This window comes from Gorilla gorilla, chromosome 13 (genome assembly GCF_029281585.2).
Source record: "Gorilla gorilla gorilla isolate KB3781 chromosome 13, NHGRI_mGorGor1-v2.1_pri, whole genome shotgun sequence".
Taxonomy (NCBI): Eukaryota; Metazoa; Chordata; class Mammalia; order Primates; family Hominidae; genus Gorilla; species Gorilla gorilla.
The window spans coordinates 69363583-69388625 of record NC_073237.2 but is presented as its reverse complement, the minus strand read 5'-3'; the positions used below and the strand labels follow the sequence as shown (position 1 = coordinate 69388625).

Genomic DNA, 25043 nt, shown 5'->3' with positions numbered 1-25043 from the left:
CAGGAAGATGTTACCAGAAAAGGGTCCTGATCCAGACCCCAAGAGAGGGTTCTTGGATCTCACGCAGGAAAGAATCTGGGGCAAGTCCATAGAGTAAAGTGAAAGCAAGTTCATTAAGAAAGTAAAGAAATAAAGAATGGCTACTCCATAAGCAGAGCAGCTTTTTCTCCTAAATCTTCACAATAAATATATTTCTTTCTAATATTTGACATTTACAACTCTCAAGTATTTTTTTCTTTAAACCTAACCATTGAAGGGGGATATGATATCAAAAAAAGTAGAAAATATACAATTGCCCTTCATGGCCTTGTTTATTAGATTTGCCAAAAAAAAAAAATCACTATATCTGTAAGCAAAAGACAATATTTCTATTTTTTACTTTTTGGGTAAAAATGTACTTATTATTCTATATACTTCCTAGATTTTTATATATTTGAAAATATTATTACCATTCTGTTTAAGAGATTCCTCACTGATTGTACAGAGTTTCCACTACTCCATGACAAAACCAACTTATTTTATAATAGTATCTTGCAACAAGACCTGGCATCTGAAGCAGGTTCTCATTTAGTTTCATTTCTTCTTCATATCTATGGTCTTTCTTCTCATAATTTTCTTCCTGTAACTTTAGTGAAATGGATCCATAGTCAGAAAGCCTGTGTTCAAATTTGTGTTTATTCATTGACCTACTGTATGAACTTGGACAAGTCCAGAGAAATCTGGAAACTTTGATTTCTTCATTTGTAGAAAGCAGATAACACCTCCCTCCCAGGTTTATTTGAAAACTGAATAATATTTTTGTAACAATGCATCAATTTATAGTTCTTAGGTCTTAATTCTCAATACAAAAGATAATTAATTCATTCAGGAATATGAAATGCCACTAGCCATTCAGGTTTTTGCTGTTTTGTAGCCTTTCCTGATTCCATTACTCTCTCTTGATTTACCAAAGCGCTTCCTATGTGCCTATATATTACCTTTAATACATTATACCATCATATTTTGCATAGCTTTTTTCTCTCTGGCTATATTATGAGCTTTACAATTAGATAGCTATTTTAATAGACTTTATTTTTATAGAGCAGTTTTAGGTTTACAGAAAAATTGCACAGAAATTAGAGTCTCCATACACCCTTTCTACCTCTCCCTTATTTTTCCCTTGATACATTATTAAACAATATCCATAGTTTACATAAGATTCACTCTTTGTATTGTACAGTTCTACAGGTTCTTGGAAATGTGTAACTGCCATGTATCTACCATTATAGTATCATACAGAATAGTTTCATTGCCCTAAAACTGTTCTGTGCTCCACCTATTTATCCCTCCTCCCTTCAACCTAACCCCTGGAAATCATTGATCTTTTTACTGTCTCCATAATTTTGTCTTTTTCAATATTTTCAGTATTTATATAGTTGGAATCATGTAATATGTAGACTTTCAGACTGGCTTCTTTCACTCAGCAGTATGTGTTTAAGATTCTTCCATGTCTTTTGCTTGATAGCTCATTTCCTTTTATTATTAAATAGTATTCTACTGTTTGAATGTACATAGTTTGTTTATTCACTCACCTTTTGAAAGGCATCTTGGTTGCTTCTAAGTTTTGGAAATGACAAGTAACCCTGCTATAATCATTTGTGTGCAGGTTTCTTGCTTGTGGACATAAATTTTCAACTTGTTTGCATAAATACCTAGAAGCATGATTGCTGGATGATGTAAGACTGTGTTTAGCTTTGTTAAAAAAAAAAAAAAAAAAAAAGCCGAATTGTTTTCCAAAGTGGCTGTGCCATTTTGCATTCACACCAGGAATGAAAGAGAGTTTCTGTTACTTGACATGGAATGGATTTTAGTTATTCTAATAGGAGTGTAGCGGTGTCTCATTGTTTTAATTTGCAATTCCCTAATGATATATGATGTTGAGCATATTTTCATATGCTTATTTACCATCTTTATATCTTCTTTAGTGAGGTACCTGTTCAGATCTTTCGCTTATTTTTTTAAATTTTTTAACTTCTTTTACTGTTCAGTCTTTAGAGGTTTTTTTATATTTTTGTTTATCAGTTCTCTATCAGATATTTGTCTTGCAAAAATTTTCTCCAAGTCTGTAGTTTATCTTTTTAGTCTCATAATAGTGTATTTGCAAAGAAGAAGTTTTTAATTTTAGTGAAATTCACCTTACCATTTTTTCCCATGGATTATGGAAAGCTATATATTTTTGTTTTCTAAAATTTTGCTTTTTACTACTACTTACTGAGGTGGCTCTCCTATTCATTTGTGTATCCACTTACCTGTCACCTTGTCTAGAATTTATTCAGGAGCCTTCCAAGTAGTTTTGATAAAGTAAGTAAGTTTAGCACTTTCGTAAGGTATATCAGACAGGGCCCTAGAAGGAAATGGCTAGTATAACAAGCTGGACATTTGACGATTGTTTTAATTACGGGAATACTGAGGTGTACTTCCTTAGAGGTGTGGGCAAGTTAAGAGAACCCACATGAGATATTGCAGTATCTACGGAGCAGCAGCAGCAGGAATCCCAAGTCCAAAGGGCAAGGAGAGGAAATAGTTGAGAGCTAGAGCCTCAGACAAGGTGACACCTGATGGAAGTTGTGACTGTAGAAGAACACAAATACTAATAAGTCTCTAGAATCAGGGAGGGAGCAGGAGTACCTCCGCCTCATCTCCCAGCTCCTTCCAGGTTCTTCCATAAGCTGAATTCAGCCAGAAATCAGAAGGCAAGAGAACCTGCATGATAAAGTCTTCAGAAGTCACATATCAGAGCAGAACAGAAAAGAGCAAATGTTGGGCAGGGAGGGAAAGAAGGGCAAAGAGAGAGTAAAGAGCTCAGGCAGTTTCTTTAAAATTAACTGGAAGTAGGAAGATGTGGGGATGCAATCTGAACAAGGTAGCTCTCTTACTGACTGGCAAAAATTTTGGCCAGGTGGCTCATGCCTGTAATCCCAGCACTTTGGGAGGCTGAGGCGGACAGATCACCTGAGGTCAGGAGTTCAAGACCAGCCTGATCAACATGGTGAAACCTCATCTCTACTAAAAATACAAAAACTAGCCAGGCGTGGTGGTGCTTGCCTGTAATCCCAGCTACCCTGGAGCTGGGGCAAGAGAATCAATTGAGCCTGGGAGGCGGAAGTTGCAGTGAGCTGAGATCACAGCACTGCACTCCAGCCTGGGTGACAAGAGCAAGACTCCATCTCAAAAACAAAAAACAAAAAACACCTGGCCCCAATTATTAGAATAGTGCTAACAAAAGTATCTTGATAACTTCATCCTGCCTTGATATAACAGCTCCAGGTTCCCTCTGATTTCCCACATAGGTACTTCTCCCAAATCAAGCATACAAAGGCGATACGGTATATAATAAAATCCAGAGGCCATAAGAGGCAGCATATCTGTCAACCCATTTGCCAATATGCTGTGCACCAAGTAATCGTGACTATAACACATGATAAGCGGGACAGGTGTGTGTAGAAGAAAGTTAAGGTCAGCGATCAAGACAAGCTACAACCAGGTGAAGGAGGGTTAACTCTGAATGCAGCTCAGAGTGATCAGAATATCCCATTGCCAACCCAAGTCTTCTTTTTTTTTTTTTTTCTTTTCTTTTGAAATGGAGTCTTGCTCTGTTGCCCAGACTGGAGTGCAGTGGTGTGATCTCGGCTCACTGCAAGCTCTGCCTCCCACAACCCAAGTCTTTTGAGGATGAATAAATTGTTACCACCTTTATCCAGCTCTACCTAGTGAGAAGACGCTCACGGGAAAGTAACTCTTCCCATTGCCTTTTTGAAAAAAGAGCTCGTACCATGGCTGATGCTCTCCTTGAAATAAAGAGCTTAACTAAATTGATATCTATCATCTATTCATAGAGAATGAGAAATTGCAAGGTTTTATATTTTCATTAAATATAAATATCAAAAATTAAAGAAAGACCAACACTAATATGTCCAATTGTTTTTGACAAAAGTGCAAAAGCAAGTTAACAAAGGGCAGCCTTTTCAACCAACAACAAATGGTGCAGGTGCAATTGGACATTGATAACGATGCCAACAGAAAAAGAACCACAACCTAAGTCTCTCTTTTTATAAAAAATCAACTCAAAATAGATCACAAATTTACATGTAAAATGTAAAAGCATAAAATTTTTAGCAAAAAACATGAACAATTCTTAAGGCCAAGGGTTAGATAAAGAGCTTGTAGACATGACATCAAAAGTACAACTATAAAAGAAAAATAAATAATAAATTGGATCTCATTAAAATTGAAAAATTTTACTTTGTAAAAGAACCTGCTAAGATGATGAAAAGACAAGGTATAGACTACCACAAAATATTTGCAAACCACATATCTGATGAAGGACTAATATCTAGAATGTATGAAGAATTTTCAAGATTCAACAATAAATAAAAAATAAGCGGCTGGGCACAGTGGCTCATGCTTGTAATCCCAGCATTTTGAGAGGCCATGGCGGGTGGATCACCTGAGGTCAGGAGTTAAGGCCAGCCTGGCCAACATGGCAAAACCCCATTTCTACTAAAAATACAAAACAAAAATTAGCTGGGCGTGGTGGTGGGTGCCTGTAATCCCAGCTACTCAGGAGGCTGAGGCAGGAGAATCACTTGAACCTGGGAGGTGGAAGTTGCAGTGAGCCGAGATCACGCCAGTGCACTCCAGCCTGGGCAACAAAGCAAGGCTCTGTCTCAAAATAAATAAATAAATAAATAAATAAATAAATAAATAAATAAGCAATGCTAAAAATACAAAATAGTGGCAACTTCAAATGCTGGCAAGGATGTGGAGAAACTGAACCACTGTTAGATTTATGGTGGTAAAGTGGAATAGTATTACCACTCTGGAAAACAATTTGGCAGTTTCTTAGAAAAAGTAAACGTAAAATTACCATGAAACAAACATGAGAACTTTTTACAAGTATTGCCATTTCATCTTTATACTAGTTAATGAAATATAGAATATATCAAATTGTTATAATGCTAGTGCAATAAATTTATTATACAGAGACACAATCTCAATAGTCTGTACACATACGATAAAATGTAGTATCCCTTTTCAAAAGCTATAAGTATTTTCTTCAATTCAGAATGTGAACTCTATTTCATTAAATAATTATAATCTAGAATTCAGGCTTCTATCCCTTAATGTCAAATTAAACCACTGAATTACACATAAAAGAAAATCAAAATAGAAGGGTCAATGACACACCAATTGTCTTGTGACGTCACTTTATTTTCAGCTACATAGACATCTTTCTCATGTATTGTTACTAGAACAACTTGTATAGGGTTTTATGGTTTGGGGAAAACATTTTTAAAAAATGGACTTATCTCTATTATACAGAGTTATAATATAAAAATGATTTAAAGGCTATATTTTTCAGCATGTAGGTAGCTACACTGTAATCCTGTTGAAGAAACTTTCCTATTTAAGCTTATAGGATAAAAATATATAATTAAAGTCTTCTGATCATAGCTTGAGACCATCAAGGGAATGTTTAGTTTCCTCCACAAAGAGCCACCAGGATTTTTTCATAATCTCCTTTGGTTTCATCCTGTTGATTCAAAAAAAGGTATACTTAATGTTAGTCGAAACCATAATTCTCTATTTTTTTTTACTTATAGAAGAATTATTTTTAGACTTAGCTGTAGATGAGATTACACATTACCATTCACTTAATTAAACAATATGTACAACAGATAACTGATTTTTTATCATTGCATAAGAAAGCAATAGCCTTCAGGACTGAGATTACAAACTTTTCTGAATTAATTATGTTTTATATTAGTGCCATTATTTTCTATGAATGAAATATCACACAAAATTAAATAAGTATAACACAATATAATCTCATATCTTATGTGAGGAGATACCTGATTCACTCACCAGAAGAAGAGAAACGTATAGTGCCTGTAATTTTCTCACGTTTTCTGGGTAGATTTTAGTTATCCAATATGACTAATTAATTAAATTTAAATCGTTATCTACTTTTCAGTAAGTCCAAAACCCTTGACTGTTCTTTGTCTTATTTTTTAACATTCTTATGAGACAATTTGAACATAAATTTTAAACATTTTACATGTGATAAAATTAAGATAAATATTTTGAATAAGGAGTTTCTAATCCTCTGACAAATATTAATGGCAAAATAAACCATAATGTCTATCTACCCTAGGGGGAACACTAGAATATTTTGCTTGCTGAATTTATGCATGGGAAACTAAATGTTTCCATGACTTTAGTTGAAAAATGTACCTAGTATTTCAGTAGAGAACTCACTAGTAGATTTTACCAGTGAAAGTTCAATTTACTCATGAAGTATACACCATAATATATTAAATTAATCTTACATATTAAATTTATAGATACAATAAGTCAACTCTTCTCTTTGAAGATCTTGCAAAAAGAACTTTCATTTGTTGGGATGGCATTAGAGGAATCAAAACATACCAGGATGGCTTGGCAAAGGGAGATACCATACATCTTCTGATAGAATGCTTTGATATCATTCATGTCAATTTCAGAACGGGAAACCATAATCCTGATCAATGCCTTATGGCGAGTTCCAACACCCTGGCCAAAACAAATGAGGGTAAGTGTCTCATATTCAGAAAATACTCTCATTAAAGAACATGAATTTTAAAGTGAAGCCTTCTTACTCTTCCATATAATTTCTATACAGAAACTAGCTATACACACACACCCCTTACACGAATGGTAATGAAATGAAAATAAATAATCCTCTACATTAGCAGTAGGTATAGAGAGCTGTCACAACTTCCTAACTCATCTCTCACCATCCGGTCTCTACACTGTCCAATAATTACAAAAAAAGGGAACTTCTAAACTGCAAATCTAATAATCTAGTCTATCTATTTAAAACACTGTCAGTGATCTTCTGTTGCTCTTAGGATAGAATCTAATCAGGGCTTACGATATCCTGCCTAATTCTTTTTCAAGGCTTACAATATCCTGACTAATTCTACCATCTCTTCCACTGTGCACCATCACTCTATACTTACTGTCTTGAGAAGGTTCTGTTACCTTTTGCCTTCAAGCCTGTGTGTGGGTTACTTCTTCCTCTTGGACCACCCTTGCTTTATCCCCATCTCTTCCACTCTTGCCCTCATCTGGCTCATTTCTATTTAAACTTCAGGTGTTAATTTAGCTGACAGCAATGCTACCTGGATTTCCAAAGTCTGGAGTATATGTCCCACTTTTCTCTTCCATGGCACCAGGTATTCACCATTACCCAACGAAATATCACACTAGACTATCGCAGAAAGGGGGCAGCAACTATGCTAACCACTACAGAGCAGTACCTAGCATGTCTATCATTTCATATTATTCAAATTATTCATATATACTCAAAATATTCCTTCATATTATTCAAATAGTTAGATCTTTCTTTCTCTCTCTCTGAAAACCTCTTTATTTTGGAGCTGCAAAGAAAAAATGAAGATAACTTCGTAACTATTCATTTGTGGGCTCAAAATGTCAGAATAGAAGAGGTACCTTGTATAATACCATGCATGTCAGACAGTAAAGTTAAAGTGACATAGTTGATCTCAAATACATCATTCTACATCCTTAATCATAGAATGACATTTCAAAAGTTTCAACATTAATCTGTGGCATGAAAGACAGAATAATAAAAACAACAAATCAGACTCACAAAGTGGGAGATTATAAAACTCACAACCTTAGAGGAAGTAGGCCACTAAAATTACACATTAAAAAAGAAAGTATATCACCCTTCCCGTGGTGACACAGGTTTTAAGCAAATCACAAGTGAGCCGTAAATCACTTATAGGCTCACTTTACAATCTCATCTGTAAAAAAAGGCACCGAATCTAACAGAAGTTTATTCTGAGAAGGTAGTGTATTACCTCTTCCATCAAATAGAACAATGATTCTCATTAATGGGAAGATATTAAATGTGTGATTTTCAAACAACATGAGGTTTTCTGTTCTTTCTACAAATAATTCTTCCTCTAAGCAGGACATACAAATAGAATGGTACATACTTTCATGGCTTGATGAAGCTTCTCTGCAAAGAAAGCTGGTTTGCTTGTGGCGCACTTCACTGTTAGAGAAGACAATTTTAGTTGATGTATTTACCATGAAAAAAAGGAAATATCCATATGAAAGAAACAGGAAATATAGAATTTTGCCAACAGTATTCTATCCCTCATCATCATTCTTCACCTCTCATCTCCCAATATAGGGCAGCTAACTTCTGAGAAGGTATTTGTGACTCTCTAGATGGTGGTTTTGAATATTCTTTTCCCTGACGATCAATTTTTTTATTACCTTAAATACATCTCAAGAGCAACTTCAGTAGTTTGCGCTATCCAACATATACTCTCCTTGGGAATGGAGAAACCACTAGGTGTTCAAGGCTATATAAATACTTTATTTATGTTACTATAAGAACATTTAAAAAGAACACCCTATGAACAACAGACACTGCAGACTACTAGAGAGGGCAGGGAGAGAGGGGGCATGGGTCAAAAAACTACTTATTGGGTACTATGCTCACTACCTGAGTGCAGTACACCCGTGGAACAAACGTGCACATGTACCTCTGTGTCTAAAGTAAGAGTTGCACAAACAAATAAGTAAAAATAAATGAATAAATGAATAAAAAACTCTGGGATAGGATGGGCTTAAATATAAAACAGAACCCAAATAATACTAGCACATTCCAGTTCATAGTGTTCTTCATCTTGTCGAGATCTATGGACCAACAGCATTGGCATCAATGGGGAGCTTGTTAGAAAAGCAGAATCTAAGCTCCACCCCAGACCTGGGGAATCAGAATCTGCATTTTAACAAGCTTTCCAGGGGATTCAAGTGCATAGTCATGAGTGAGAAACACTGCTTGAGAACATAGGTTCCCCAACCCTGATGGTTGTCTGAATAACCTGGGAGATCTTTAAAAAGTACGGATTTTTAGAAGCCAACTCCGACCCACTGAATCAGACTCTCCTGGACCTGCCCAAGATTGTACAATTAACAAGCAGTAGACCAGGACTTGAAGTTACATTTATCCAGATGTTACATTTATTCCAGATCCCATGCTCTCAGTGACCATTCTGAATTGCCTCTGTGGTGTGCCCAGCCTGGTGTATTGTTTGATATAAGTAGGTGCTCAATAAGTACACTCTATCTCTCTCTATTTTTGAAAAGGGGAATAATATCTATTGTTATTAAGGTTATAGTACTTTGCCAATCTTTTACGTTGCTTCAATTGAAACAGATGCACTACTTCTGATTGTTTTTTGTTTTCTTTTATTGGTTTTGTTGCTGTTGTTGTTGTTAAGTATAGGATAGCATTGAAAATACAATTTCCAGTTAGAAAACTCTTTCAACTGCTGGACTACATACCGATAGCTGTGAGGCATTTCTCAATGTCACCTTTCAACTCCAGGTCCAGAACTTTGTTCATGTCATGCTTACTGTACTTGGTGTATTTCTGAAACACTGAATATTAAATTTAAACTAAGATACATGCAAAACATCCTTTTCTTTAGAAAGCTTTAGCAAAATCAAGGCAACTGACTCAAAGAATTTTTCAGAATAACAACTTTGGCTACACCTTTTAAAGCAATATACCCAATTAATCATAACGTGAATACTTCATCCTCTCCTAGGAATGTAACTTACGTGGCCATTTTGGTATTCCTGTATATTTTGGCGAAATGTTTGCAAATGTTGACAGTTATTAGAAACGGCATGTGATTGACAACTATAGCACTTCCTACAGCAGTTCTAAGAGCCATAGCAAATGGATCTTCCCTTATATAAAGACCTGTGCACTAAATTTCTCTTACATTTAACAGTAGAAATCAGTAGACTATTATAAGATGATGAACTTTGGTAATTGTCATAACTTTTCCATTGCCTTCACTTCCAAGAGGTCCAGAGCTAAATCTCGCACTCAAAGGCCAGGACTTTTTCTGAGTTTTGTCTTGTTGTTGTTTTTCCAAAGCACCTACATATTTCTTTCTTCATTTAGCTCTGAGGGTTTTTTGTTTTTTTTTTTGTTTTTCTTCATTCTAATTTCATTTGTTCTGTTATGCATGTCTTTTCCCACACATATTCCAAATCTTTTAGGGGAGTAAAAGCAGTGAAAATAACAAAATTATGTTCCACATGCCCAAGTCACAAAATGTATTAAATATTACAAAGTAGCAGCTGTACAAAATTGGACGAATTGACAAATAACAACAATGGGTCAGGAACACTATATCTGTTTGATACAGGAGTGATATTGAAAAAGGGTTCTGTTTTTACTTTCTCTTATTTGTCATCAAAAAAGAAAATTGCATCTTCCATAAACAGATTCCAGAAAAAGAAATTTATTGTTACCTCTGCGAAGTTGTGGATAGCTTCTGGTGGTAAGGATGGTATTGAACACGTTTATGTCTGTCCCCTTTCTCCTTTCTCCTGCTTCATACAAGGCCTGTCAAGAAACATAAAAGTAAACACTTCACTATCTGCTGAAATGATATCTGCACAATAATGTTAGACCTTGTCAAAGATTATATAGGCAATCGCTTTGTGCCCAATACAATCAGAGTAGTCAACAATAAGATTGCAAGTTCTTTAAAGACAGGGACCTTATTTTGTTTGTCAAATATCTTCCACAGTTTCTCTCAAGGTGCCTTGTAAACACTAGAGTCTGAATATATGTTTGCAGAATAAATGTTTGCTGAACTAAATTGCTTTAAGATTATGCTCTATAGTAAGACAACTCCAAGGGGATCTCTAAAGATTTTTTACTCTGTGTTGTTCAAAGTAATTATCAGCAAATGTTACTTATGAATCAATAATTCAACTGTAACCTGGACCTTGCATTTTGATGTTAGAATTTCTGTATTCAAATTCTGACTCTGCAATTTCAAAGCTGTATAATCTTAGACAAATAGATCAACCTTACTAAATGACAGATTTTTTTCTTTTATATATGAAAAATATAATCTCTGCCCTATTGTCACAAGCGGTCTTTATTAACTTTGAAATGTTGACTACCATCATTCTCTTGGGTCACACTAATCCATGTAGCCTCCATAAATATATATTAAGAACCCTGATAGTCTTAAAATGGAAAGCAAATTCAGAAATGTCAAAAGCAAATAAGAATTTTTTATTATGGGCAATTATTCAAATGCTAACTCTTGTTCCTTAATATGCTTGAACAATTTCTATTAAAATGATAAAACCTTCAATGTATGTAAAAATTATTTTGCATTTTTCAAGAAAATTGATCTGATATGTATGCATTTGTTGAACAAAAAGTTCACGAGTGCCTATTATGTGCATGATAATGTACTGGTATAACAGAAGTGGATGCGGGTGCACAAAGAAATCTCTATCCTTAGTGAAGCACTGTAATGAATTCTCTAGAGAATACTGTTCCATGAGAAGGCATAATGCAAATATTAGTTGTTTGTTTGTTTTAAATGGAAATTCCAGGCTTTAAAATGATATGATTTTTCTTATGTTGCCAGTGGTTTGGCATATAAATAATCAGCAATGTCACTGAAACTAAATAAAACAATATGTTAGAAAGCACATATTATTATAATTTATCCTATACTCTTACTATATCATTGCAGTAATATTTTGACAATATAAATTGACATCTATAAACCATTCCAAAGTTCTCTGTTAAAAATAACGTTAAATATGCTTACTCTTTCCATTACACATAATAAAAAAATTACATTTCCCCTTCTTATACCTAGTACAACAAAAGGTCAGAGCTTTTCTTAGCAAACAATTCTTGGGAATGACAAATCAAATTTGTATTGTCCTCCTTCAGTTCTTTCTGGTTTTATGAATAATGAGAGATATTGAAAACTTACAAAGACTACTTTTTTTTGTGGGGGGGCTACAGAAAGACATGCCTCATTCAGGAAATGAACATTAAGAAGCCATTGGTCTCTCAGAAGATCTTAGATTTGCTTTCACAGGGGATCATGTGGTAGCCCCACCTAAGGTAGGAAGATGAACTGCAGCAGTATTTTGTAAGCACTTCCTTACCCTGGCATCTGAATCAGCCAAGTCTTCATTCACACCAAAGTCCTCAGATCGGTCACCCTGAAAGAAATCCCATTCTATTGTAAGCTCTTCTCTAGCACGTAATTGCATGATTTACTTAATTCTCTTAAACTCGGATAAATAATATTTTTTGAGAAAAAGGTATTCTATTACTCATTTCTAGAAGGAGCTCAGATCCAAGATTTTACTTGCGGTGGTTTTAGATGTTCTTCCCCTCCAAACCTCATGTTGAAATTTGATCCCCAGTGTTAAAGGTGGGGCCTAGAGGGAGGTATTTGGGTCCTGGGGCTGATCTCTCATGAAGAGATTAATGCCATCACTGGGAATGAGTTCTTGCTCATGAGAACCACGAGAGCTGGTTGTTAACGAGGCTGGCACCTCCCCATTCTCTCTCTTGCTTCCTTTCTTGCCATGTGGTCTCTGCACACACCAGCTCCTTTTCCTCTTCTGTCAGGAGCGGAAGCAGCCTGAGGCTCTCACCAGACATAGATACCCAAACTTGAATTTGTTAGCCATCAGAATCCTGAGCCAAATAAACCTTTTTATCTTTAAAAATTACCTAGCCTCAGATATTCCCTTATAGCAACACAAAATGGACTAAGAAATTAGTCTTTATAAAACAAGAGGCATTTCCTAAAGTATCTGAGTTGTACCTTAGCAAGAGAAAGCAAAGCGTTCCGAAAATCTCCAGATGTGTCTGAGGTTATGTCTTTGGCCAGATCTCTCTTCAGTTCTGAGAAAAAAGAAAAATAGATTTTATAGTAAACCAGTGATGAATAATAATAAGAATATCTGTCATCTCTAAGTTGGTTGAAAATTCACAGTGCCACAGTGTTCAATGACTTATGGAACATGTTGCAAAATATTATCATTTTTAAATATGAAGAGAAAAATTAAAGCAGGTAAATTTTTGGATCATTGAATTTATTTCATATGAAGCAATGGGAGCAATTTAGATAATACTGTGATTGAAAACTCACAGTCATAAAGCTTTTGTTAAGAATAAATTGTATAGGTATACATTAGTAATTAATTCTGAAATACAACATGGCAGAATTTAAGCAATAGAATGAATAAAATAATTGTTTAAAAGAACAAAATGAGGTACTTGCTTGAATGCAAATTATTTATTTAGTTTAAAAACTATAAATGTCTTATAAGTAATGCAGTTTGATGATTTATGTGTGTGTAAACACTTCTGCTTAACTACGTAAAATAATACTTTAATAGGAAAAAATAATTGAATTTATAATTGACTAGTGCTATGGTTTTCACATTGTTTGTTTGGCCCTGCCAAGTCTCATTTGCAATTTATTCTCCACTGTTGAAGGTGGGGCCTGTTGGGAGATGTTGGGATGATGGGGGCAGATCCCTCATGAATGGCTTGGAGTGAGTTCTCATTCATAGTTTCTTTAAGAACTGGCTGTTGAAAAGAGCCTGGCACCTCCTTTTCTCTCTCTCCTTCTCCGCACACATCTGCTTCTGTCTGCTTTCTGCCATGAGTAGAAGTAGTATGAGGCCCTCATCAAAAGCAGACGCTGGTCCCATACTACTTGTACAGTATTTCCTTTCTTTTTACATTACTTGGTCTCAGATATTTCTTTATAGCAACACAAATGGACTAAAACAACTTGAAACTGGGCAATATAATAAACTATCACTGGCCTATATCTTGGCCATATGAAAAATATATAAACACTTATTTTTATAAACTATGTTTTATCAAACAAAAATAATAGTCATTATTATTATCACTGACACATGGATCTAACATAAACATTGGTAATTAAATAAGAACTGCAGAAAATGAGGTTTAAAAGCTTCCTTATTTTTATTCTTTTATTAAATTCCTCTGAAAATGATATGCAAAAGCTATTGTATTCTCCATGCTTGGTATGAGAATCAAGCAGAAAGATCTTCTATATGCCATATATTGCATTGGGAAAGCCAAAAAGCCAGCAGCTCAGGGAAATGAGAGTAGGAAAATGGTAAGAGACTCTCAATTACCCTCTTTTCAGTGTTGAAAACATCATTTAAATGAGATGCTTCACTGGAGAGATAAAATAAGCTAAGACTAGTCTTTTATTCTGTGAATTTAACTAAAGTGAGTCGCTTATGTTCATAACGATAAAGTTAAGGTTTCCAACAGAGAATTATAAGCACCTAATTCTTTACTTTTTCAAGGACAAATGAAGAATATTTTGTTAGAAGATTTTTTTGTTATTGTGTATTCTTTTCAAAATAAATGACCTTGGGACATTTTTATAAAATACATTCCAGAATAATAGAAAAGTGTTTTTCAGAAATTTTTAAAAATTCAATGCTCTGAATTGAGGTTTCCATTATAATCGTATGTGGCCATTTATCCTAGAGGAACATTTTCTATTAAAACGCAAGCTTGATGCGGATTGGGACACCATCTCCCTTGTCAGCAACCTAGTAACTCAAGCGTTGCCTGGTAACAGCATTTAATAGACATGCGCCAAACAATAAAGAAACATTTTGATATGTGGAGATTCCAAAGCTGCCATAATTAGCGTACACAGTCAATTTTAAGAAAGTATATTAGATTTCCTTTTCAAATAAGGCATTTGGACTGTTGGACATTACAACTTACCCTCTCTGTAGACCCTGTTAATGTCTCTGATTTCTTTGTTAGTTCTTGATGCCAAAATCTCAATTAGAGTATCTTCATCAGTTCCAAGGCCCTAAATTTGAAGAGAAGAAAAGGATAAATGTAGAAAAAAATCTTCATGCAAGAGGATCAATGAGTTTTTGGTGTTCCAAAATTTGTTTGACTCTGTCATTTAGTAAATTTCACCCACAACATTTAATAATTACAATAAGCTCTATTACATTGCCCTAAAACAAAACAAGTTTATCATCAATATTTTGGGTAAAAATTAAAATGCAAGTATATGACTCATATAGTGACATGACATGGAAGGTGTTAGTGCCAACGTTTATGTTTTCATTTATATATTAATTCCTTCATTGAGTTATTAATTTATTTATTCTTCAAACTCCCACTGATTGACAGGCACTATACTAGATTTTGAAAATAACATAAGCATAAGTGACTTGCCCAATACATCCTCTTGAGGAAAGGAGTTTGCTTAAATTGGGCGATTTACCTTCATGGCAGCACGAAGTTCATCAGCATCAAATTGCGCTGGAGTTTTTAGCAGAGCTAAAACAACCTCCTCAAGGTGACCTGTAAGGGCTTTCTTCAGTGTTTCATCCAGGGGCTACAAAAAAAAAAAAAGATTAGAATCAGGACTTCCAATAAGTAACATGCTAGGTTAAAAAATGTGATATTACCTGACTTTAGGCCATTGTACAACTCATCCCTAAACCCAACCATCTTTTAGAGCTTCTTCCCTTCACATACAAAGTGTACCAAATATTTTGAAACATTATCTTACTCTTCCAGATCTAGAGGGATTAGAATAAAATTTACTGAATTCATCAATAACTTCTTAAAGCATAGAGTTAGTAATCTTATATACAGGGGAGAAATCACAATGATCAAAACACAGAGGACTCTGTGCTAACAGAAAACAGAAGTAAAATTACTTTTAAAATAATATATTCATGTTTCCAATCTTTGAGGTTTGTACTTCTCAAATAACAAGCAGTATAATCAGATATTGAAATTATATAGTTTTCTAATTTCATTGCTTTAGAAAACTACTCATATTTGGTATAAAAGACATAAGGCTTATTTTTAAAGTAGAATTATATAGAAAATTTAGGCATTAAACAGTTCAGTTTAAATATTAGTACATTTCAATCAGACCATATTCTTTATTGACAGCAGCAATCTCGATGTTTACGTTCAAATTAAAAATTTGTCCCCAGAGCACCACATCTGCAAACAATATACACCAAGATGACTAATGTATAAAAATAGGAAATTTGATAAAATTGATTAAATTGCAACAAAGTGGATAAACACTGCAATCCCAATCATAAATGTAATGAGAAAACAGTGGTTAGAACCTTAAAGAACTAGGTAACTCTGCTTTCGAATCCATGGTTAAGTATAAATATGCTGAAATTAAATATCTAAATTTACCACTCTAACTTACCTTTCCTGTTTCCTGGAGATATGCTGCTTTGATCTGTTGACGCTGTGCATTGTTTCGCTTAGTTAGAATGTCAATGATGGTTGCTTCATCCACACCTGGAAATAAAGGGCCAACAGCCCTTAACATCAATTTTCTTCATCTTCGATTGACATAAAATAATTCATTATCGAGATGCTCCAAAAGAACTTCTTAACAAATTAAGAAATATAAATTATATATCAGCCCAAAAAATCGATTCTATACTACATATCAAGGAAGCACTTGGGAGAATGACATTTCATTCATTTGAGTGAGAAAGGAAGAGACAATTAACTTTTCCTGGCCCTCAGTTTTGCAGTGTTTGATACTAGTTGCAACTCTATATGTGAACAGAGGTTTTAATTTCAGCGTGGAATTTCTGCTAGAAATGAGCCAGTAATACCTGCTGTAACAATAGAGATTCCACTGATTTGAACACAATTTCCTCAGTGTTAAGTAAATAATTATATCTTCATTTGGCAAAGAAATTTTTTTATCTTCAAAATGAAACAGATTCTTTCCACTGCACATGTCTGTTTTTTGACAGTCATTCAAATAGCCGCTCTGAAATGTCCAGGAGGGAACTGTTTTGAGGAAACACGTTACCTTTAACCATTATGGCCTTGTGCAAGGCAGCGACATCTGAGGATGGATTGAAGGTAGGATAGGGGCTCACTGCTGATCCGGGACCACCTTTGGATGACTTCACAGTTTGCTAAGAATGAGAGAGAAATAAATTAATGGCCATTTACTTATATTCATTTTTATTTCAATATTGTAATCATAATTTTATTATCACTCTACTTACAACATATTCCTGCTCTTCATTTTCAATAAACCAGGCCTGCTTGAGGAATTCTGATACCATTGCCATTTTTGAAAAAGCGTCTGGAAAGAAAACAGTTAGATGCTTTTACAAAACAATTGCACCACACACAACCTCTCCTTCCTCACCTCTTACATACATAAGAGGTAGCATTAGAGAGTAGCCTTGCGCTTACTTTCCAGGATCAATTACACTTAGGAGCATAACAAAATGTAAGACGTAATTTTTTTTAAAGGAAGCTTTTATGCTTAAAATGAAACCATACCCTCCTCTCTGAAATTGAACTCTTTCTTGGCATATTCAGTTCTAAACTTTAGAGATCAGACAACTACTACAAGTAAGCACACAGGCTGAAGAGAGGAGTTTGTGGTTCACTACATTGTTCTAAATTTATAGACCACCCACCATATGCCAAGCACTAAGAGTACAAAAACATTGAAATATCATCTTAAGTACCCTCAGGACTTAAAGCTAGTGTGTGCTCTCCATAGGAAAATATAAAGGCTAAAGAAACTTCTTAGAGTAGGCCCTGGCTGTCCCAAGCCTCTCTTGAAATGAGTCAAGATTAACCTGGCAGAAAAGTTAAAGAAGAAGCTTGTCATATTTGGGAAGCAGAAGAAAGTTTGCTGGAGCAAGAAATGTTGGCAGAAGCTGAAACAAGAAGCTTAAATGTGTCCACAAAGCTTTGGGAAAACATTAATGGGTTTCTTTTGGTTTGTTTGTTTTTTTAAAGCAGTATGGTTTCATTTATGTTTCCGAAAGACCATTCATCCTTTATCACGGAGAATGGCTAAGAGATAGACAAGATGGAGGATTAGAACACTATTTAGTAGACCATTAGACCATCTATGTGGAATTAATGACAGCCTGTACAAAAGTAATGGCTAGATGAAAAGCTTAATGATTGCTTTTTTTTTTCTTTTTTTTTTGAGATGGAGTCTTGCTCTGTCGCCCAGGCTGGAGTGCAGTGGTGCGATCTCGACTCACTGCAACCTCCGTCTCCTGGGTTCAAGCAATTCTCCTGCCTCAGCCTCCTGAGTAGCTGGGATTACAGGCACCGGCCACCACGCCCGGCTAATTTTTGGATTTTTAGTAGAGACAGGTTTTCACCATGTAGGCTAGGCTGATTTTGAACTCATGACCCCAGGTGATCTGCCCACCTCGGCCTCCCAAAGTGCTGAAATTACAGGTGTGAGCTACCACTCCCAGCCAATGATTACATTTATAAGGTAAAATTACTTGTGCTAATCTGTACAAGTGAATTCAGATTTAAAATTTTATTTGTAAAAAGATATCCAGGTGATATTTCTCCCTGAATAATTTAGTTTCCTTTTCTATTTCTTGATATAAAATTACTCAGCATTGAAGTAATTGCTATCTTCACATTTCTTCCTATTTGAGCTGTCTAAATAGTAGTCCTACATATTTTCCCACCCAACACAAAAAACCCAGAAAAGGATTATTTTATACCGGATTTTTTTGTTGTAGCAGGAAGCCTAGAGGTGCAATTGTAACGTGCATGTTCTTTTGGCAAACTCTATCTTAAAGGAAATTTCTTGAATTGCTATCATGACTTGGCAATATTTTTATTTAATGAGACATATATTTTTAAGATCTTAAGTATATTGAAAATTAATGTGTTCTCTGTTTTGGCCACACACACACAAAATGCCATCACAGATCCTTTTAGTCTGGGGATGTTTTTCAGAGGCCTTGCTCAAGGTCTACACTGATCTGTCCATCTACACCATTCTGTTTCACCCCTCTAGAGACTACTCTCATGAATGTTTGTGAGAGAGGTTGGGAGGATAATCTTGGCAGTTTTAAATTCTTGATATGAAGATAAATGACTCATGAGGCATAAACTGATTCCATAAACTGATTCCCCAACAGCATGTTCAGACAAACTCTTTCCATTTTCACCTGCTAAAAAGTAACTGGAGTTGCAAGTAATAACACTGAATGCATGAAGAAAATAATATCCAAAGCAGAAATCATCCCCACTTAATTTGCATGGGATTGCTCTTATTACTATTTTGTCATCTGTGAGAAGAATCAATACTTTTTCCATTCATTTAAAGCAACCTGTTTCCTAAATATAAATGATAGACTTAAAATTGTTTCCTGATAAAGTAACAACCTGCAATTTTGCACAAGGTTTTAGTTCCCATTACAGTCTAGTTTGATGCAATTGCGGTTGCCACATGGAGTTTCATATTCCAACTTCTTAATTGGCACACCCAATACTTTAAAAGCAATTCTAGCAGCTTCAGGCACTCAAAATTTCCATTTTCATCATTTCATCCAAGCCTTTGATAAGGAAGAATCATCAAAATGAGTGTTAAAATTCGTCACTTGGCAAAGTACTACTCCATCACTTATAAAAACATGTTCATTAATTCCATTCTTTTCAATTAGCAAATAAAAACTTCAAAAGAAAGCAAAAGAAAGACTAAAGATATTGTCCAGTCTAATATTAAAGGTGTCTCTGACAACTTCAAAATAAACGTTATAAAAACTTTACTGTACTAGTTTTTTTTTACTTCTAAAAAATACTTGAATAATGTCCACTTAAAAAAAAGCCAGAGAAAGCCCAGGAAAAGGTATATTAATTACATAACACAAGATAACAAAAATAAGTTGTTTAAGTCACTTATTTGAAAGAGAGAGCATCCCTAGACAGCTTTGTGATTTGTATCTTCTAAGTTCCTACGTTCTAGCCTGAAGTATTTGGATAGACTAAAAGCATAATCTAGGAAAGAAAAGCAGCCAATAGAGAATTTTCTTCGAGAAATCAATTAGAGAAAAACGGAATCTGAATTCAGCCAAATTCACCACTAGCTCTTAGCAAAGATTAAAGACAGGAGCATCAAGGCAGGATATAAGAAATTGCTCTAAAGGAAACAGATTTTATCACATACAGCTGGTTAAGGGCCCAAAGCCAACTGCACGTATTAAATGAACTTCTGAATAATTATAATACAACTAACAAATACCAAATTTTTTTTAATATATTGGCCAAATTCTATCCTTAAGCCATTCTGACTCTTCAATACCTACACTCTGCCTGAAAACCTGCCTAAGCCAATGACTTCATGAAAGGTTTTCGTTTTTCTATCTTTTTGTTTGTAGTGTATAAAGCTTGCAATAGATTTTAAAGAGCCTGTTCTATCAAGTTATAGATTTCAACTAACTCAATACAGATTTCAACTAACCAAAGATAAGCTCTAAAACTAAATTTATTTCAGTACTTAGCATGAGGTCATTGACGGTGAAATTGGCCATTTATACATAGGCTAGTCTATAAGGAAATTAACAATATTTCACATTTCTTCTAATTAATGGTCTTTTTGTGAACATGCACTGCCTACCAATGTCAGCTTATCTATGATTTGAATGTATAGCTTTCTAAAGAGTAGCAATTTTTTTGCATATTTATGTGTCCTAAGAGAGACCCCCCTTCATTTTTTCATCTCTCAGCCTCATGAAAGGCTACCTCTAGAATTTGTGACAGAGGAAGCTGAGTTTTGTGGTTGATTGTATCTTCCTGGTTACAAACTAGAACTATCAGAGTTTTGCAATGATAGTAACAGCAATGATTAACCCTTGCTTGGAATAATAGCCTTTAATCACTATCCTCAGTTTCTATCTGGGAAATCTGAGTGCTATTTTCAAGCAGTCTTCCTGCTAGTAGTGGCAAGAATGGAGACATAAATCCACCCCTTTTGATTCCAAAGTGTTATATATTTTGGCTGGGCATGGTGGCTCACACCTGTAATCCCAGCAGTTTAGGAGGCCAAGGTGGGCAGATTACTTGAGGCCAGGAGTTCCAGACCAGCCTGGCCAGCATGGCGAAACCCCGTCTCTACCAAAAGTACAAAAATTAGCCAGGCATGGTGGTGTGCACCTGTAGTCCCATCTACTCAGAAGGCTGAGGCAGGAGAATCACTTGAACCCAGGAAGAGGTGGAGGCTGCAGTGAGCCGAGATCGTACCACTACACTCCATCCTGGGCGACATAACAAGACTCTGTCAGGAAGAAAGAAAGAAAAAGAAAAGAAAAGAAAAAAGAAAAGAAAGAGAAGGGAGGGAGGGAATTAGTGACCCAAAAGAAAATGACATGATCAGTGTTCTTTTAATCACTCACACCTGAGAATCAAATTCATTAAAAGTCAACTTGGGCAGACCGTAGCAGGTTTCACCCCAGCCTTAGGGAGTTTATTTTTAAATGCACTGCCTTGTGCATAGTTTTTCCTCGAATATGTATTTCACAAGTCCTTCCCACACCTTCCCTGGTGAGAGAAAGCAATTAAGACTACACAATGGCATGACTTACAGAAAGCAATTTATGAAAGGTAGCCTCACTAATGTTTTGCTTCCAGGCTTTTCGATAGGGTGTTCTTCTTTCCTGGAATGCTTGTTCCTCCTCCACATTCACTTCCCTTTGCCTAACTAACTGCTACTTCTAAGTGACGCATCAGCATTGATCTCATCACGTTCTTCAGAAACCCTTCATTAGTTCCTCAGCACTGGATTCGGTGACCTTCCATGCTCTCCCAAAGCATCCTGACTTCACCCCTACACCAGCCCCACCATTCTGTATTATCACTTTCCATTGGCTTATTTATATTCCCCAGGAGCAGGCCATGAGGCCCGTGCTAACATACAAATAATAATATTCATTATGTATGTACTTCCAATCCCTAGCAAAATGCCTGGAATTTAGGATGTTAATAAGTATTATTGAATGAATATCGTGTATCATTGCTAATATTTTAAAAAACATATCTACACTAATTTAACAAACATTTTCTACCCACAACTATAGGATATAAAATACAAATTGAAGTATACTGGTTCTTGATTATCTGGCGATCTGACCTCAAGAAAAACATTTAGCTTCTCCAGAGGGTCTTCGTTTATAAAATAAGAATGTTGAAGTAATTATCATCTAAGATCCATTTACAGCTCTGAAGTGCCAATCTTAAATATTACTTCAAGTAGATGAAGATGAAGAAAATTAGCATAATGAAGGAGGGCATTATATACATTGGATTGTTCTGAGCTTCCTGATGAAATTCTGTCCAATTTTAAAGGAAAAGGAAATAGTTTACTTCAAAAAACTGTTTATAGTTTATCATTGAAAAATAATAGGTCCACTGGTTTACCTATGATTTGAAATGTCATAAATTAATAGGTCTAGAGAGAGCTAACGTCATATTCAGAAATCAACCTTTGCAGACCTTCTGGTTGAAAAAGTATTTAATAAGCATGAAACTCTGGCTGGTTCCTTAATAATATTATTATTAACTATTTTGTCAACATCTGTTAAATGTTGGCTATGTGCCAGATGTGGTTGAGCCTGGAGCTAGGGTGTTACTGTCACTTTTGGGGAAGAGGCCATTTCAGAATTATGAAACCAACATTTTACCACATTTGAGTCATTTGCAATGTGCATTCTCTTACAGCTACCAAAATACTCCTGTGGAAAGAGGGCAACATTGCTTTCTCAAAGTTTTTACAATCTTTTAGATATAATCAAGGCAAGAAAAATTCCATCCTTGTTAATTAGCTAGCAGTGAACATAAGAAATCAGAAAATTTAATAAACATTTAAAACGAATGAACAGAAAAATCCTTGAAGGAACATGTTTAAGAAAAATAGCCAGATACGTGATTTGTAATCTCACTTTTACAAATATATCCAACACTAGTAAATACTCTTCTCTAGTTTTGCTTTGTGCTTTTCTAAGGAGTTTTATGGCCATTAGCTCATGCAACAATCAAGTGGAATAGCTGTTGGAGGGCCTCTCTGACATTCCCCTAGGGTAATGTATCTGACACTACCCAGAAAGTATTTCCCTTCATCTTAGGTTTTCCAGCCAGCACTTGAAAAGACTGTATATGACACAGAGCCTACAAGAAAAGGAATGTGGCCACACCCTCTTTAAATGAAACAAGTAATAAGCGGACCTTCTTATTTTAAATAGCATAAGCAAATATAACATATATTTTTAAATGTTTATTACAAAGAGCATGATTAGCACTTTGAGGTCTGAATCTATCTTGTTTTCCTTACAAAAGAAGAAAATAAATTATGAAAGTCCTACTATTTTGAAACAGTTCCCTGCAGCCCACTCCTATCACTTTTGTTCTTGCCCCCAAAAAGCAGCCCCCATCACGATTTCTCTGTAAAACACACACAGCTCTTGGGAAGAAATATTTCAAGGGGAAGGAAAGGAAAAACACATTCTTTTAAGGCTACCAGAGGGAAAGCACATTCTTCCCTTCTTTCTCATGGTAACTTACCAAGAGTACAATGAGCCAGTATTAAGCAAACTTATCTTATTTTTACTTGTATTTGTTAACTAAGTAGAACAAAAATATTGTAATTTGCGATTCCTAAAATATAAATATCCAATGTAATTCTACAGAAAGATTTATGAATGACTTATCATGTTAAATGCAACTAACCATAAATCCTGTAGAAGCAGTAACATTTAACATAGTGATGAGAAAAGTTTTCAAAACAACCAAAACTAACTAAAAGGAAAACCAAGACTTACCTTTATCTCCACCTTCTTGCAAAGAACTAAAGAGAAATTCTTCTCTGAAGATTTCACACTGGCAGTGGAGACTTGGGCTTCTGATTTTATAGGATTTTAAAGGAAGCCACACCTAGCAACCAGAAGTTAGTAATTGGCTGCCTTCTGTTTGAAGTACATGGCTCAGCTATGTCCAAAAACAAAGTGAAACAAGTCTTGCAAAACTACTCACTAAACCAATTCAACTGGCATTACAAAGGAAAAGAAATGGAAGGGCTGATTTTTCCCCCCTCTTTATTTTGCACTTTTATTTCCAGATGGGATATTTATTTTGCGCTTTTATTTTCAGAGTATACATCTGCCCCAATCCTAATACCAGTGATTGGCACACTTTTGTAGTTAAATCGGTTGTAGACTAAAAAGTATGTTACCTTCAAAACTAAACAAACAAACAAACAAACAAAATATTACATTTGAATTCCACCTCCATCACATTATTCTGTGACTTTAGGGACATACTTAATTTTTCTGAACCTGTTTTTACTTTTGTTTTGTTGTCTTTTTCTCCCGCTTTTTGTGGAGAATGGGATCTCGTTATATTGCCCAGGCAGGTCTCAAACTCCTGGGCTCAGGCTATCCTCCTGCCCCTGTCTCCCTAAGAGTTGGAATCACAGGCGTGAGCCACCATGCCTAGCTGTTTTTACTTTTGTATATAGGAGCATTATCTAAGTTGTCTACCCACTAGAATTCTTGTGACAACGGAGAAATAACATATATTTGTAAATTTTAACATTACACAGTGCCGAATGATTTTCTATTTATATTTTTCTTGCCTTAAAAAATAAACGACTTTTGTTCCTAGATATAGCTTGTTGTTATAAATAAGAAATATAGAAGTAATAAAGTTCCAGATTGGCTCAAAAGTTTGAACAAAGGTAATGCCAAAAATTTGATCATTATGACATTCAATAAAAGCATTGACATCAGAAGACCTATCTACATTAATTCTTTTAAATAGAGTCAGTTACATAGAACTATATATATAAACTATAATATAGATCAGTTATATATACATTTGATACACATAGATCTTTGACATTGTAGACTAGTTGAACACCAAAACAAGGAACTAGACCTATAAAATGAAAGGATTAATAGAGCAGCAACTATTACAGAACACATTCCATAAGAAATTTCCCACCCGATGGAGGAAAATTGGTTCTGGTAACTTCCATAGTGGTTCATTTTCATTCTTCTTGAAACCCTACAAAGTATTATATGATGTTTCCATTAAAGTGCACAAGTGTAAAATCTCACAGCATTATGGCTCAATTTATGCTGCATTTAGTGGTTTGTTCTTTTTCCTCTTTTCCTCATAGATATTTCAGGTAAAAAACATCAAGTTTAGGAAGTTAATGAAAATACTTTCTAAAGATTGGCAGTATTTTATAATACATTCTAAGTGCTCGATGCCAATA

The 25043-nt window shown here is 35.0% G+C and overlaps 1 protein-coding gene across 1 annotated transcript; it reads right to left on the bottom strand.

Moving 5' to 3' along the window:
* Window positions 1–5229: 5229 nt before the first annotated feature.
* ANXA1 (annexin A1) lies at window positions 5230–23850 on the bottom strand. Its single transcript, XM_004048132.5, has 13 exons — window positions 23587–23850; window positions 17005–17084; window positions 16803–16911; window positions 16179–16273; window positions 15222–15335; window positions 14705–14795; window positions 12741–12820; window positions 12070–12126; window positions 10393–10486; window positions 9409–9504; window positions 8046–8104; window positions 6469–6591; window positions 5230–5572 (listed from the first exon to the last, which is right to left on the bottom strand). Exons 2-13 carry the CDS (start codon window positions 17068–17070, stop codon window positions 5516–5518), a joined length of 1041 nt encoding a protein of 346 aa, XP_004048180.1. The 5' UTR covers window positions 17071–17084; window positions 23587–23850; the 3' UTR covers window positions 5230–5515.
* Between the last annotated feature and the right edge of the window lie 1193 nt (window positions 23851–25043).